Raw genomic sequence first — 12,287 nt, forward strand, 5'->3', positions numbered from 1 at the left:
TGATTTTTTTAATGGGCAAAGTCATAATTATGACTTGCATGTCAAAAGACCAGCCTCATTGTCATACAAAGTAAGGTTTGTATATCATTGTACACGTCTCAAGTGACGACTGTGTAGGCTTAACTGCAAAGTTTATACACGTCTGGAAAAGAAATGCGCATGCATGAAACTCTTTCCATACTGAGTCTGTAATTTTGGAAGATTTTTTTAAAATAAACCTGCATATAACATAACCTTAAAAAGTGAGTTCACGATGGTCCTACTGTTCTTTGTAGAAACACCTCTTGTCATGGCAGAACTAATTCAGTTTCCAAAGACCCAGATTCTGCTTTAACAAATCTCACTGTGCCCTAAAAGTGGTGAACTGAAGCTTCAAAGGAATGTTGCGCCTCTACAATCAAACTGAATGAAATGTGAACAAGAGTTTTCAAGTTTGCTTAAAAGTTAAGAAGCTGCTAACAAGCTAGAAAAGATTAAGGGGCCAATGATTTTTTTCAAACCGGCAAAGTCGTAATTATGACTTACAGTATGTCCAAAGTGTAATTAAATATTACCTCATATTCATGACATATATCACAATTATGACTTTTATTGTGAAAGCACATGAAATTTTACAGACAAATGCAATGCAATGTGCAAGTGCACATGACAGCTTGGTGTCACAATGATAACATACAGGCTTCTGACTTTTAACTCAGTACATGTACATGTATACGAGATAAAAGTTATAATTATGACTTAATACATGCAACAATTATGACATAAAGTCATAATCATGATTTAATACTATGTTTGGTTTAATTCTTCTGAACTTCAGCCATAATTTTCAGAGTATAGACCTCAGTGAACCTCACACAATTATCATCAATAATCAGTCGGAAAACTGAATTAATTTAATTGCATTGATTTTGTGTTGGTTAAACTGCTTTGAATGTACTATTTTTTTATTTATAAGACAATAGCACAGCCCTATCTTCAGTGTGGATTGTTAGTCCAGGGTAACACATCAGTAAACCTCAAATAACACATGATTAAATTGTTTAAATTTGAAAAGCAAGCTTCTGCCCACTGAAATCAAATTACTGTTAGATTGAGCAGGTGGTGAATGCATAGTTAGTTGGTTTCCTTGCCGTGAATACATAACTACATGGTGCGGCATGGAATACGCAGGGTCTCCTCTTTCATTAGTATAGTGCTGCCAATTAGTGTCTCATCTGTGGTGCTTTCCTTGGGTCTTTTTTGTGGTGCTCTGTCCTGTGCAAGTGACTTTGAGAGAGGTGACAGCCGTGTGCCATGGACAGTGAGGGTTTAAAGAATTAAGTTTGGGAAAAGAAGAAAACTTTGCATGTAGTTTCAAGTGGGGACTTTGCTACATGTACATACTTGATCTTACACCTAATTAGGAGGCATTCAGTCAATTAAGCTTCCAAAATGACCATAAATTCGTTTTGTCTTACTCATTCAATTGGAGTGTAGTTCCCTTCTTGTGAATGCAGTCAACGTTAAATTTTACCTCCTCAGGAAAATCAAAACAAAACAAAACTAAAAGTAGTTAAATTTTAAAAAGTTGTGACGACACATTCCACTTCACTCTATGCAAGGAACAATTCACTCATAAATTAATCAGCAAAATACCACTGTAATTGTTTCCATGAATAAAGCTGAGGCTATAACGTCAGTATTTAAGAAATGAATGTTTGGAAAATATGCTTCTTGTCTCAGAATGGAAAGCTATATAATTTTTAGACAGCAGAAAATTCAATGGAGTAGGTAAACTGCACTGACTTTTATGTCATTAAAACTGTTCCTTTATTATTCACATGGATGGCAGTCATGGAGGGGGAGTCTCCGGATGAGGAATTTGGTTTTAAGGTTGGCGGGGTGTGACGTGTAGATGAATGCCATTTCTGCCTCGCAGAACCAGCGCATGGATTTGCTGCACTGGATTGGACTCATCGACGGACACGTGAAAGTTGCGAAGGACCATGGCAGATATGATCTTCAACTCATTCATGGCAAAGTGCTGACCGATGCAATTCCTGGCGAGAAATGAAAAATATATGAAAAGGAAACAGGACTGTTTCTACCTTTTGGAAGGTGTTGCAGAAACACACCTTGCAGGGAAATGCCCTCTAAATCTAGCACTTGTTGACTACAAAAAAGCATTTGATTCAGTCAATCAAGCACGACTGTTCACTAAACTACAGCATTTTGGTGCGGAAGAGGATGTGATGCAGCTACTCAAAGATTTCTACAACTCTTCACATGGCCAGCTGCAGTGGAAAGGACAGATGACTGACATCTTTGAAACTCCAGTCAGGGTACGGCAAGGCTGTCCATTGTCACCTACACTTTTCAGCCTCTACACCAAGAACCTCCTCCATGAGTGGCACAATAATTATAATACAACCAACCTAACAGGTCCAGATGTTCATAATATCCCCCCCTGAGGAAATCAGATCCGCTGATGATCTAGTATTGTTGGCACTGCCCAGAGATGATGCTGAAGAGATGTTTATCATCTTGGGCAATGTATCTGATGGGTAGGGGCTAACTATCCAATCTAGCAAAACTGAATATATGGTCATCCAAACAACCGACGACTCCACAATTACATATCACTTGACGCAAATGCCTAGTGTTACGTCCTTCAAGTACCTGGGTGTAACGATCAACCACGTGCTGGACGACAGGAAGTTCAAGTGCGCCAAAGTATGGGCAAATCAATACTTTGACAATGTAAATACCTGTATTCCCACCACGTCAGTCTATAAGTAAAAAGATACAGCTAACTGGGGCACTGATTGTGTCCAGGGTGATGTATGGAGCTGCCAACCTGTTGTTGAAAGCACCTGATCAACATCAACCACCTAGATAGCTTCGACCTACCCTCTGGCGACATCTGCTCAACATCAAGTGGCTTGATCATGTGACCAACGAAAGACTCTTGGAGATGATCGGAAACAGATGGTGCTTCAGCAGTCGTATTATGCTTCAACAAAATTCAGACTGGCTAGCTAGGGCCTTGAGGTCTGGCAAGGTGGTGTAGCGACAGCTGTACTGAAAGGAATGCCTGGGGGGTGTCAACGCCCTGATAGCTGACCGAAAATGACTTGGGTTGACAACATCCCTATCTGGTAATGGTAAGTGGGAGAAGCACCTGCTGTGAATAATTTTAGTAGGACACCACGGGCAAACTATGCCTTTGTTGGATGATGATGAAAAGAAGGATTGGGAAAAGAGGACAACCTATCAATCATCTTAGCTGGAATAGGGCTGAGTGAACTAAGAAGATGAAATCTATCAAAATTTCATTTAATTTGAGCATTTAGTTTTCCTGAGAATAACATTTTCGATCAACATGTAAATATCAATAGCTCAACATATCGCGAACAACAATGCTGATGACATCACAATTATTAGGTTGGTGATAAAGTGTGCATCATGTCCATATACTAAGGCTGTGTTGATTGAGTACTTCAAACAAATAGAATTATAAATCCCAGCACACAAATCCTGGCAGGTGTGCATAAAATAAATACACAAATATTTAAATGTGCTGAAGTGACTTCTGGACAAATCATGAACTTGTTTTAGCTTTGGTCATTGGGTAAGTTTGACATTTTCTATACCTCTGTGGCACCATTGTTCCGACCGAATGAGAACCAGTGGATGGAGTTGGTTCAGCACCGGTTCAACATGGCGGGAAATAAACAGACAATTTTTGTGGCCTCCTCAGATGATTGAATTATACATTTCAAAATTTGTTGTTACATGCAGTAAATCAAAGAGATACTTTCTTCTTTAATGTACATGTATGTGAAAAGAGAGAGCAGCACTGATGAGAAACATGCTGAATACTGAATGAAAATCATGTTCATCAACAGTGTCGTCTGCTTCCTTGTGCTTGCCTCTGTCAGGTGGAGTAACCATTTGTTTCTTCTTTTGTGTGGGCTACCTTTAAGCCAACAAAGAAGTTGTTCTTTCGGTTCGCCAACTGACCCTAAGTTTTCAGAGCAACCAAAAAAGTTTATCGGCAAGTTAGAAAAACCAATGTTCAAAAACAAAAAAGATTAAAATCCTACTGTCTGGTTTGTCTTCACAAAACACCCCCTGAACAACCTTTATAACATTAAAAGGTTGGTATTTATATGTTTTCTACTAACATTTGCAACTTTTGAAGAGAAACTTCAGTTATTTTCATGAGTTCCCTTTGCATTTTGCTGTCTAGAAGTGAAAACACATAGATTAAGGCAAGTTTTTATCACTTTTTGTGACAAATTTTTGGCAGCATTTGTCCCCATTTATGCCCTTTACTCGGCACAAAAACTAAACTAAATATTTTGTTTTCAACTTACCAATCATATTTTTGAGAGGCATGTAATCTCTTAACATGGTCTTAACATGTTCCTGGTTATTGCTGTGACATCACAGACATGTTCCTGGTTAGGAATTGCTAAAACATGTCCCTTCTACAATGTCTGGCCATGGCACACAGACGATTGACAGGGCTCCACACTTTCAATCTCCAAGGACTGTTTGGAGTCTGCATGTAGTAGCATAGTGTAGAGTGGACCTCCAAAAAAGGGAGCCTTCACAATGAAGGGAAAGAGGACAATTGTGTGGACTCACACATGTCCAAACAGGGTCTCCCCCCCAAAAAAAAAAGATTCAGAAGCATTTGGGGGTCAGGGTTACCTGTTGTAAAATGATGAGGAACAATCCATGCAAAAACCCAGCTTGAAATGGTTATCATAGTGGGAGAAAAAGGGACATTTTCCCGGAGTTTTATACCAACACCAGCGGAATAACAGAATGTCCATATTAAGGCGGGTGTGCATAAAACGTTGAGAAACACTGAGATAGGGCAACAAGTGTTTGAACTACCTCCCTTTAACTGGTACAGAAAATCATGACTGGATTTATACATGTCCTCTAATGTGAACAAGTCAGATGAGAGTGTGTAAGCCAATGTAATTGGGCATGGTGGACAGCCCTCTCTCACCTTGGTCCGGCCGAGAAGGGCACATATGCAAAGTGAGGAATGTTCTTGGCCCGCTCTGGTGAAAACCTCTCTGGGTCAAAGGTCTCGGGGTCATCCCACACATGCGGGTTGTTGTGTAGCCCATGGATTACGACGGTAATAGTGGTTCCTGAAAGGTTGTGATCAGAAGAAACAAATCTAGACTAACTCATAATTAAAAATTATTCAAATCTATTCTTAAAATAAATTATCAATGACCCTTAATTGACAACAAGAATACAAATTGAAATTTGACAAGGCAAGCAAATTACAAGAGAGTTCAAATACGAGATATTTCTACCAATCCCACGACACAAAGTATTTATTCCTAGTCAAAAAGTTTTCTATTATTCTCCCAGGCTACTCAAATTTCCAGCAAGGTAAATTTACTACCCAGCTGTCACATTCTCTACATAGGCACATAGCTGCAATATGAACATATTCATATATTTGCATATTTTGTTTGTCCATTGCACATGAAAGAGTAAATGCAGTGCTTCATTTTTATGCATCTGTCGATTTAATTTGACGGCAAGATGAGGACAACATCGCAGACATTTCCAAGCACAACATGGGCAAGCCTGCAGGAATGGGACAAACTGGGGGTAATTCAGCTAGCACCTCCTAACGCTCACCTTTCTGCAACGTCCTGCCATCAGGAAAGGTCAAAGGTCGGGTCAATGTTCGCATGATATTGGGGACAGGAGAATGTACACGCAGGCTCTCCTTCAGACACTTGGTCAGGTAGGGCATATTACTGAGATCATCCCTAGAAAACAAAAGGTCAAGCACTTCTGATTTTCCGAAAAATTAATCATTTCTTCTTTTCCCTGCAATTACAAAAATTCTATATAATTGGCCGGCATTACGCAATTTTGTTTCAATGATGTTGACATGGGGCGCTGAAAATGTAATAGAATGGAAAAAAATTCCTTGTTTCACTGTAAATTGTAGTTTAGACACCAATCCCGTAATTCCGACCTAGTTCCTAATACTAACAGTCAACTGCTCAGGTTTCCAGTTCTGAGGCAAAGCCTTAACTGTAGCCATCAACAAAAAGATGTTGTCTTGAAGATCCCCCTTGTATATCATTGAAATAATAACTGCTGTTGTACATGCATACAGATTAACCGCACATGAGCACAGTGATCATTATTTATTGTAACTGTGAGGACTGTGTGAATATGCCCATGCTCAGTTTAGACATCAGAGATGACTGGAGAAGTTGAGAGAGTCAACTGGATAAAGAATACAGCTCTGAGCTGTTCCACTATGGCAGCCTTAAGTTGTTAACTTTGTCTCCTAGTCATATTTCAGAAATCAAAACAATCTCATAGCAATTGCACAATGGGATTAAATAATTTCATGAGGTGAGATTGAGTAGAACATTCAGCTTATCACTAATTCACATTCTTTCTGCTGCATAGGGGAAACATTTATGAGTTGTTTCATGAAGTGTTTGAGTGAATCCTGTTTGCATAAAAGTTGCCATTTTATTTTCAAGGCTTGGTGTAAAAGAGTGCCAGAAAGTTTTCACTCTCCAAGCCAAGATTGACATTTTGCCTGAATGAAGAGCTGTTACTGAGCTATTCCCTGTGCACACATGTGGTAAAGCATATCATTGCCCAAAGGGGCCATCACATGTGCAAAGTACAACGGCATAAGCCATGTTTGTACTGAAGGTTTTCTTGAGGGTTATACTGAGCCGGTGATCGAACAAAAAAGGTCAAATGTAACTACTTTCTGCACTTGGACTTTCAAAACAGGAAACTTTTGCCGAGAACGCAGGAGAAATAACTGAGCTGTCAGTGCAGTGACTTAAATGACCGTGCTACAACTGGGACCAAAAGAGCAAAAAGACCCACTGACCCAACAGAATACAGCAAATTCTACCAAACAGCAGTATACCAATCAAGGGAAAAGAGCATGAGATCATTGGTATACATGAAAATTAAGAGGTACAGCACTGGGAATAACAAATTTAATGATTGGAATATAGCGAAAAGGAAAAGGTGATATTCTGTAGGATACACATCAGTACAGTCAAGTGAAAATCTAAACAGGTTGGTAAAATCTGCAATTCAGTAGCCTTGTGGGCAGAAGGCCTGGTCAATGGCACTTGACTGACAAACCCTCCATTCAGATGACTGGCATTTATTTGGGTGTTGTACAAATCAACATATTCTTGTCAAACTCAGCCAAGCTTTACTCACCATTCCAGTCGGTCATCTTCTCTGTCTACTAAGAGGTCATCGATTTCCTCTTGGCACTTCTGCTGGAATTCTGGCAGCCGGGCCATGTCATACAGGAACCAAGACAGGCCTGATGCTGTCGTGTCATGCCCTTCAAACATGAATGTGTCCACTTCGTCATAGATTTCCTGGTCAGTTAGTCCTTGACCATCACTGTCCTGGGGAAGAAAATATCGTGTAGTACCAACTTGCCAAACCAAATTTGCTCCAAGCGGGAACAAGAGATGGCGTGCTTCAAAGGGCAAAAATGGTCCTTTCAAAAGAATTCACTGCATCCATGTACAGGTTTCTGAGTATGTGGTGGGAGCCACACTGAGCATGTGTAGCCAATTTCTGTTGGAGTGAATGGTCTGTGCATATGTCCCATACAAGTGAAAAATCACAGTTGGATATTACTTTCTACCTACCTGTCTTCTTCTGCACTTGTGAGGGAGTGCTTAAAATTGGGGCAGATAAAGAAACTGGCCAGGTGTTTACGAGATAATAATTACAGCAGTAAAGAAATTTATTGGAGTAGAAAAATCAAAGGAGTGGGAAAAGAACTTAGTCCACATAGCCATTGTTAATCAAGAACCTACTGCAGTATACCGGCAATTAATGTTGTGCTAGCTTGAACATGTTCTGTGCAAGTAAGCTGGCTTATGGCTGTACCGAAAGGAATGATTTCACATGTGTATCAGTGGACCCAAATGAATTGCCAGAGGCAAGGAGGGTTGAGGCCAAGGCAGATGGACTATAAATGGCTGTCTGTGATAAGTAATAATGGCAGGTGTCAGTCAGTCAATAATAATAATATTGAGGTGCAAGATTTTAGCTTGAAGTTCCTTCCCCTTGTTTCTGCATCGATCAACTTCTTTACAAAATGGGGCCATCCAACACCAATCCTGTATCCTGTGCCAAAAGATCTGTCTTGCTTACTTTAGCGCAAAGCAGAATGTCTAAGAAGTCAATGTATTTCCTGTGTCTTGTTTGCCTATTAGCAGCCTCTTCTTTCAGTGCACTCTTTCGCTTCTGGATGATATCCCGTGCGTAGTTATGGAGTGTATCGCAAGCTTTGCGGAAGCGTCGCCCACTGGGACTCCACTGGAAGATTGTGTCAAAGTGGAAAGGTAGGAAGCGAAAACGTTGCATAGCCAGGATGGAGATGTCATAGATGCCCTTGATGTAAGGGTGATTTTCAACCCTGAAACATGAAATACAACAAAACGTTTCAGGTGACAAGGGGGTACTGAACCTCACCTTGTGGTCCAGGTTTGGATTCTGACTTAGGCAAAAACAGTTTCAGTCATTGTCTATGGCACACAGCACCGATTGTGCTATTGCACTTCAGAGATATCTCTTCAAATGAGCAGAACCTATGGAGCAGCTGTTGGCGCTGACTGTCTCATTGTGTTTCATGGATAATATTTCCTTGCTACTTGTCTGGTCAAGACCACTTACGTTTGGCAGTTGGTCTCCACACTGAATATACACCTGAGGAGGCTGTCCAATGTCAACAGGCTCATGTTACTGAACATCTCCATTGAAGTCTTCTTACCACCACAGGCTGCTTTCCACTTCTCCTGTGTTCATTAAAGCCAAAGGGAAAAAATAGTTGAAAAGAGACAAAATTGATATTAATCCTATTAGGCACATAAAAACATATCATATATTTTGACTGTCTTGCATACACAAAGTAAATTATTTATTATTATTGTTGGTTAAGATAAGAAGCCTCGTAGCCAAATGGCGCTCTTATTTACAAAAATTAATAAGACATACAAAATAACATATTACTAAAAAAAGTAGTTACAATTTGTACAAGGGAAAGAAAGCCCCAGCTGAACCAGAAAGGGCATTCACAGAAAAAGACACAACACAACTACATTAACCCTCCCTCCCACCCATCTGGTAAAACATACCACTTCAAAAGACTGGGACACAGACAAACAGAAAAACACAAACACAGACACACACCTATTTAAAACACATAATATTGCTTAAAATCCAGTTAGATAAAAAACTCACAATGACCAGACAGGGTTTATGATGTGTTAAGCCTGGTTGTTCATAGTTCCAGCATAATAAGCACATACACATGTATCCAGCGTTAAAAATCGAAGTTCAATCAGCATTGAAAATTAACTATAAACTGAGATGAGAATGTAAAATAAAATTAAAAGGAACATGTTCATGAAACCTTGCTAAAAAATCTGCTTGATAAAAGTTCACATTTACGATTTGTGTATCTGTGAACAAGAGGGCTATCAAATATTTACTGTGTTTCACAGCCTGGCAAGAGAAAGTTGCTTATTATTGCTTAACTGGTAATAATGGGATTGTGATCTACGCTCAAGTAACTGTGTGTTAAAATTCTGTGCATGCCACATAACCCAAAAATATTAAACCAGTGAAACTGCCAAAATATGATGGTGTGTGCATTTCATCCAGTGCTTATATGGAGACAATTCACAATAATGTGTTATACACAATCCTGGTTACTTTGTAGCAGGCTTACGCCTCCACTGGTGCGAAGTGGTTGAATATGTTGGCCAACTCACCACAAGTATGCTGCCAGACTGTTGAAAGATGTCCACATACGGCTTCAAAATGTCAAAGTGGAAGCCGGGTGTCAGTAAGCGTCTGTTCCTTGCCCATTTCTTCCCAGCTGATAAGAGCAGCCCGTCTCCAATCCAGGGGCGTATATAAGAGTATGTATCTTCCGCCTTTGGTTCTAAGATAAATATAAAAACCAAACCGATTCAAAAATGAACACTGACTTTTGTAAATGAGAGGGTTCAGCTCTGTGCTCATTTACAAAAATGAACACATGTGCAGAAGTGTCAAAATGTGCAAATGAATAGACAGAAGAAATAAGGGTCATGACTTGATGACTTCCAATTCTGCCCATTCTGTATATCAGCTGGGTGATTTGTTTAATGAGTTTAAGGTGGGTTTACACTTGGCACTAAAGCAAACACAAACGTGAAATGGTGATGTCCCATCACACACGAGTGCTGCATATTCCCTGTATGATGGAGATGGTTCTTAATGTCCAACTTGCTTGGCTTTTCACACTCGCCCGAAGTGTGACTTAGTCTTTTAAGGCAAAAATGATCCATAGTTGTATCACTATCTCTTCAAGCCATTGCACCAAGAACCAATGCATTCTGCGTATGAAATGCGAGCATGATTTTTCAGTTTGTTGTGTCCCACAATGACACATATTCAACTAATCAGGCCTGGCATCTGATGACAAAGATACAACCAACCTCCTGTGCTGACAACAGCTTTGACTGTGTCAGGGTGGTACACACTGACGATTGCCTTAATAGGTCCAAGCCATAGTACAGATGCAGTGACACATCTCTTCACAATATCCTTTCCCCACTGGACTTCCTTCTCATCAGCAGTGAGCTATGTATGACAAAGACAACAATTTACAAAACATAACAAACAACAGTGCCAGTTGCATCTTTCACAGAGGTGGCATCACACATGCCTGCTTTGTAATTATTGGTACACAATTGTGGATAGAACATAAGTTGTCACAAGGAGTAATTGAACTGTCATTTTAATAGTTGCGGCTTCTTGGGAACAAGATTTTTTAAAGTAAGTTGAAGTTACTCAAGATATCTTTTAGAAAAACTCATTGCACACACAAAAAAGTAACCTTGACCAATTGTTGTAAAGAGAACTTGCTTGTATAAAAATTTTTTCCCACAGACAAAGTATACCAAGTATTCTTAGGCATATCTGTTTATGAACCCACAATATCACACATTTCAAATTTGGTGTCCATACTCGCAAAGCAATAAGTACCATACACAAAGCCTACCAAAATATTACAATGGTAAACCCATTATAAAAATCATCAACACAAAACAGAATTCCAACAGAGGTCGTCCGTAATAATTGATGACATCATGTGCACTTTATGAAAGATACGCATGCACACCAACACTGCCGATAATACCTTAGAAAGACTGCCCATGAACCAGTGCCTTTCGGGGTCTGACGGAAATGCCGCAAACTGTCTCTCCAGCTTCCATTTCTGGATGAAGAGGACTACCAAGGCCACAATGCTGGACGTGATGCAAAGTGTGGCAACCGTTGCAGAAAGAGCTGCAAAAGATTCAGTGAAGGCCATCGTTCTACAGAAATCAGCAGTCTAAACACACAACTGATCTGCATGAGCCTGAAACAAGAATAGAAAATCAATTTCAGGCTTAAGAAGCATTGCCAAAAAGAAGCCCACTGCTGACAGTTTGACTATGACACTGTGGTTCTCAACAAATTCTTGTCAATGCTACACTTAAATACTGTCCACATACATGTACAATTGTTACAAGCATGCGTAAACACAATTAAATTCACGTCTTTTACCTTCATCATGGTGTCTGAGTGCGTCATCTTATTCAATAATACAAATCTCTTGGCCAAAATACTTCATCTGTAAGCAGTTAATAAGCAATGGTTTGGCCACTTTTTTTTGTAAACAGTCAGTCCTTCTAACTGGTGAATGTTCCCGCTTCTTGAAGTAACATTCCACGCATTCATAAAGTCAACTTCCTAATCTGTGATAGATAATTGCACCATCCAAATGGAGGAATATTTAGAACTTACGAGTGGAAGCAGGGTGCCAAGTGAGGTTCACTTCAGAAATCAGAAAAATTCAGACACCTAAACTGTTTCCCAACGACGACAAGTTAAAAATGATGACATTCCCCTTCTACCTCAAACTGTGAGACTCAAAGACTTATAAAATCATTTGCATAATTATCAATCCAAAAGATGTTCAATCAGACGAGATTTCAAATAAAATTTGGAAAGTTCACTTATGTTCACTAATCCTGAAAAGTTACATATGAAACACATGCAGAAAAAGAATACCTACGCGTAGTGAATGAAGCTGCAACCAATCTGCTGCCAAAATGATAAAGTGCGTCAACACTGGGGAGCTGTGTTTTACTTGCTTCGTCTGAAGCACTGTCTGCACACATAGGCCTATTTATACTACAGCTGCCAACTCC

General features: G+C 39.7%; 1 protein-coding gene across 2 annotated transcripts; it reads right to left on the reverse strand.

Moving 5' to 3' along the window:
• Positions 1–569: 569 nt before the first annotated feature.
• On the reverse strand, positions 570–12,287 carry LOC110986659 (ultra-long-chain fatty acid omega-hydroxylase-like). 2 transcript variants are annotated; one of them, XM_087135001.1, is made up of 10 exons: positions 12,152–12,287; positions 11,231–11,379; positions 10,527–10,671; positions 9,816–9,988; positions 8,716–8,837; positions 8,194–8,458; positions 7,237–7,433; positions 5,659–5,792; positions 5,006–5,153; positions 570–2,039 (listed from the first exon to the last, which is right to left on the reverse strand). In XM_087135001.1, exons 1-10 carry the CDS (start codon positions 12,255–12,257, stop codon positions 1,868–1,870), a joined length of 1,611 nt encoding a protein of 536 aa, XP_086991127.1. In that variant the 5' UTR covers positions 12,258–12,287; the 3' UTR covers positions 570–1,867. The 2 variants fall into 2 exon arrangements, with proteins under 2 accessions (XP_086991127.1, XP_086991128.1); XM_087135002.1 differs by having other exon boundaries at positions 11,231–11,452.

The sequence above is a fragment of the Acanthaster planci genome, linkage group LG03 (assembly GCF_054643075.1).
Source record: "Acanthaster planci isolate LZ-2023a linkage group LG03, COTS_SCS, whole genome shotgun sequence".
NCBI lineage: Eukaryota > Metazoa > Echinodermata > Asteroidea > Valvatida > Acanthasteridae > Acanthaster > Acanthaster planci.